Source organism: Mus caroli, chromosome 11 (genome assembly GCF_900094665.2).
Source record: "Mus caroli chromosome 11, CAROLI_EIJ_v1.1, whole genome shotgun sequence".
Taxonomy (NCBI): domain Eukaryota; kingdom Metazoa; phylum Chordata; class Mammalia; order Rodentia; family Muridae; genus Mus; species Mus caroli.
The window spans coordinates 112,683,039-112,687,869 of NC_034580.1; the positions used below are offsets into that span (position 1 = coordinate 112,683,039).

The 4,831-nt window shown below is 42.2% G+C and overlaps 1 protein-coding gene across 1 annotated transcript in view; it reads left to right on the forward strand.

The window, feature by feature from the left end:
* The window catches only part of Mettl23 (methyltransferase like 23), a 6,214-nt gene extending 1,543 nt beyond the window's left edge, over positions 1-4,671 (forward strand). Inside the window, exons 2-5 of the mRNA XM_021176254.2 lie at positions 3,189-3,293; positions 3,847-4,084; positions 4,161-4,245; positions 4,342-4,671. Of these exons, the coding sequence (XP_021031913.1) occupies positions 3,189-3,293; positions 3,847-4,084; positions 4,161-4,245; positions 4,342-4,507 (594 nt within the window). The 3' untranslated portion in view covers positions 4,508-4,671. The remainder of the gene's footprint in view (positions 1-3,188; positions 3,294-3,846; positions 4,085-4,160; positions 4,246-4,341) is intronic.
* The last annotated feature ends 160 nt before the right edge of the window (positions 4,672-4,831 follow it).

Consider the following 4,831-nt stretch of genomic DNA (forward strand, 5'->3'; position numbering starts at 1 on the left):
GAACTCAGAAATCCGCCTGCCTCTGCCTCCCGAGTGCTGGGATTAAAGGCGTGCGCCACCCCGCCCGACTGTTTAAGGAATTTCTAAGAAACTTGTTTTAGTAAATAAAACCATAGAACATTCTGGTTTGAAATGTGTCTATATAAAGAACTCTGCTCCTTTGCCACAGCGAATTTTGTTAGTTGTACTGAAATTTGACCCTCACTGGGTGAGAGACTAGTCTAGGGATAAGGGGATCTTGGCTTTCCCGTGTACTCCTTGTTTTTACAGTTTGTCCTTTCTCAGCAGGTCAGTGTTGCAGGGGAAACCACATAAGAGGCAGACCCAAAACAGAACTTGTTTCTGTAGCTTCCAAATGTCTTCATGTCAAAAACTCTTGAATTTCCTTCCAAATTTAGGGAGTAAAGATACTCCATATGAGTAAAGAACCCCGGGGTTTTTAATACACAAATCTGCATTTCTTCTAGAAACATCCTTCTCTGGGCCTTTATTGTACTCAAAGGTAAAGTCTACCAGGCCAGGCCTTTACTCAAAGCCCAATCCATTGTGTTATAGACATGTGTATATATGTTAAGTCAGCGTCTCATACTTAGGTACTGATATTTGTTTTTTGAGACAGGATTTCATTATGTAGTTCTGGCTGGCCTGCCCACTTGTGCCTCTCAAGTGTATTAAAGCCATGCACCACCATCCCCTGCTTTATTTTTTTATTTACAGATTAATTTTTTGCTGGGATTGATGGCCCATGCCCTTAATCCCTCCTCTAATCCCAGCATTCAAAAGGCAGAGGCAATCGGATCACTGGAGTTTGAGGCCAACATAGTCTGCACAGTGACTTCATCTCGAAAATGAAGAGCAGGAAGCTTTGAACTGCTGAATCTTCCATCTGGTCTATATTTTTGCCCTGTGACTTCATTTACATCAAGTGCATAAGTATATGCATATACACACTTGTAATTTTAAGTAAACAAAACAATGTTTCTCTGGCTTTTTCCATCATTCATTTTCTAGTGTTCTTCATTCTTCTTCCCTCCACCCCTCAGTATTACGTTCCCTCCCTGCTCCCCAAATAAAGTTTATTTTTATGTTTATTGTTCTTTTTTTAATCAAAGTCTATGCAGTCCTGGCTGACTGAACTCATGGAGATCTAAGTAGCTCAGCCTCTCAATTTTGAGATTAAAGGGGAGTATCACTACATAGGCTTTTTATGATTATAGGTATTTTGCCTGTATGTATGTCTGAGCACCACCTACATGTGTCCTCAGAGGCCACTTGGAACAGAAGATCCAGATGTTTGCTGGCTGCCATAAGGGTGATGGAAATTGAACCCTGATCCTCTGGAAAAGGAGAGCTCTTTCCAATCCCTATTATTATTTTTAAGTAGGGTCATGACATTTTGGCCTGACTGGCCTTGAGTTTGGGGCCCTCCCGTCTGCCCCCCTTCCTTCCAGTGCTGGAGTGACCAGTGTTTACCACCATACCCATCCATGTGCTGTTAGTGGACTGAATGAGTAAACTCAGTCCCTAGAGTAAATTTGGCCCTCTCATTCTTTTACAGCTTTGATAAGCTTTGCCCTGTTTGCTAGTCTATCAGGGCACCCCTTCTTCCAGAACACAGGCAGAAGGCTTATATTTCCGTTGCTAATATTCAGTGCTTTGTGCCTGGCATTGCATATTAACTACCCTATGGAGACAGTGTCTGTAGTTGAGACTGAAGCCCTGACAAGTAGGTCATGTGACATCACACATCTGGATCTGGAGTAGTTGGTGAGGGAGGCTCATTGTGGAAGCATCTTTTTCCTCTAAAGGCTCCCCAGATTCTAATTGTTTGCTTTTGGAGTTTTGGTTGTTTTTACACAGGATCTAGAAGTCTAGCCCTGGCTGCCCTTTGATTTGTATGTAGTCCAGTTTGGCCTTGAACTTCTGACAATGCATATAGGAAGCTCCTATATGATAGGATTACAAGTGGGAACCACATTCTGAAAGATTCTCTTTTTGTTTTTTAAAATTCAGCCCCACACATGCCCCCTCCTGAGGGACATGCAGGGAATGTCCAAGTCAGGCAGGAGTTGAAAGTCTTCCAAGATTTAGGAATGAGATAGGACAGGGACATGGGTCAGATGGAACAGGGTTTCTCTAGCACATATGTAGGCCTGGGTTTGACTCCCAGCACGTCATAAAATTGGGTGTTGGCACTTAGCTGCAGTCCTAGTGCTTAGCAAGTAGAGCCAAGAAGATGAAAAGCTTATGGTCATCCTAGGCTACACAGTGAGGCCAGCCTGAGCTACAGGAGACTACTGCCTTAAAAACCAAAAATAAGCTGGGCAGTGGTGGCACATTCCAGCACTTGGAAGCAGAGGCATGTGTTTCTCTGTGAAGTTGAGGCCAGTCTTGTCTACAGAGTTCCATAACAATCAAGAGCTACACACAAGAGAAACCCTGTCTTGAAAAAAAAAACCAAATAAGGCTGAAAAGATGGCTTAGGTAAAGACACTTGCCTATAGGCTGGACAGCCTGACCTGAACTTCACCACAATATCCCACAAGGTGAAGATAACTGACAAGGTGTCCTCTGGCTTCCACATATGCCATTTTTTAAAAAAAGATAGCCATTTTTGGTTTTACCTTCTAGTATCATCTTGTTAGAATTCTAAACTTCTGTGGGCCAATAAAACTCCGATCTGCTATGCCTGTGGGCTGTAGCCAGACTAAAGGCACTTGTTTGGGCAACCCTGTCTCCTGCTGCTATAACCTCACATCTTGCTTTACTGTTGTAGCCTTTATGTCCAACAAGATACTCATTTTTGCACATGACTGTCCAGTATGTAATATGTACAGTGTACACTCTAGCCCAAAAAGTCATCCTGCCCCTTCTCATTTTAAATGCTTGCGGAGGTGCTAGAGAGATGGCTTAGATGCTGCTCTTTCAGAGACCTGAGCTAGTTTCAGAATCACCAGGCATGCTCATACATATACATACATATATATGTACAGACAAAACCCATACACAAAACCTGTGTTCAATCTAGGTATGGTGTGGTATATGACTGTAATTCCAGCATTCAAGAGAATAAGGCAGGATCAAGACCAGCCTGGGCTACATTGGTTTCAGAACCTGCTAGTCGTGATCTAGAGCAGGCCAGGAGTGTCATGGTAATAATGTATGTTAGTGATGAACTTTCTTTGCAGGTCCTGCATGTCCAGTATGGAATGTATGTTTGGCCCTGTGCTGTAGTCCTGGCCCAATACCTGTGGTTTCACAGAAGATCTCTACCAGACAAAGCTGTCTTAGAGGTAACCAGAGTTACCAAAATACTGGGTTATATTTGCTGTGCCTTCATGCATTTAAATTAATCGGTTTGGCAAAGTTTGAAATTCAGAACTGGGAAAAGTATGTTTTTAAAGTGGCAGTCTGGAAATTTTAGCTGTAAATGGAATACCAGTTAGCAGCAGAGTAGTGTAAGTGGCTAATCCAAGTCACGTTTTCTGGCACTACATGCAGTGAGGTTATTTTCTATTCCAGAACCTGTAAGCCTGGAAGTAGTCCTTCAACAAATTTGAAGTAATTTTTTACTCAGATATCTGCCTGCCTCTGCCTCCCAAGTACTGGGATTAAAGGCGTGCACCACCATGCCCAGCCTAAGTACTTACTCCTTAGCAATTTAGTTAACCATTAACTAACTTCTAAACCCAGACTGCCTATTGCCAGGGGTAGTGTTATGCCTTTAGTCCCAGTCTTCAGATGAAGACAGGCAGCAGATGTTCAAAGGCAGCCTAGCTAGAATATGCAAACTATCTCATCTGGGGTGGGAGAGCTAAATTATTCTTAAATACCATCTTCATTTAGGTTGGAGCTGGAGTGAGCCTTCCAGGGATTTTGGCTGCCAAGTGTGGTGCTAAAGTCATCCTATCTGACAGCTCAGAGTTCCCTCACTGTCTGGATATCTGCAGGCAAAGTTGCCAGATGAATAACCTGCCACAGGTCCAAGTTGTAGGACTGACATGGGGCCACATATCAAAGGACATTCTGTCTTTGCCACCACAAGACATCATTCTTGGATCTGATGTGTTCTTTGAACCAGAAGGTAAGTATAATTTATAGCAAACTTGGCTGGATGTATCTTAGAAAACTCACTTAAAAAACCACCCTACCCCTCCCAGACTTTGAAAGCATTTTAGCCACAGTATACTTCCTGATGCAGAAGAATCCAAAAGTTCAATTTTGGTCTACATACCAGGTCAGAAGGTGAGTATGGACAATTTTAGCTGCTTTTATAGCAATACAGTAAAACAGAAAAAGCATAGAATAAAAAAAAAAAAAAAACAATTTATTTCTTTTAAGTGCTGACTGGTCACTTGAAGGCTTGCTCTACAAGTGGGATATGAAATGTGTGCACATTCCTCTGGAGTCTTTTGATGCCGACAAGGAAGACATAGCAGAGTCTACCCTTCCAGGAAGACATACTGTTGAAATGCTGATCATCTCCTTTGCAAAGGACAGTTTCTGAATGAATTGTACCTCAATATGTTCTGGGACAGTGTCAAAATGGATTATCCGAGGAAACTCAATGGGTACGAAGATGGTCAATTCTGTAGGCCTATGGCTGTGATGTCATGCCTAGGGTAGCATTCAACATAACTTTAACAAAATTAAACATTGAAAAGGACTTAAGACTGCTCCCAATCATTAAAGTAGGACCACACTGACACTGAAGTACCTACCAGTAAAAAGCAATCCAACCCACATTTTATACCTTAAGGCTGTTAGCATTCAAAGTAAATAATTGCATAGGTTTTGGATTAAAATGAGGGAAACAAAAGACCAGGACATA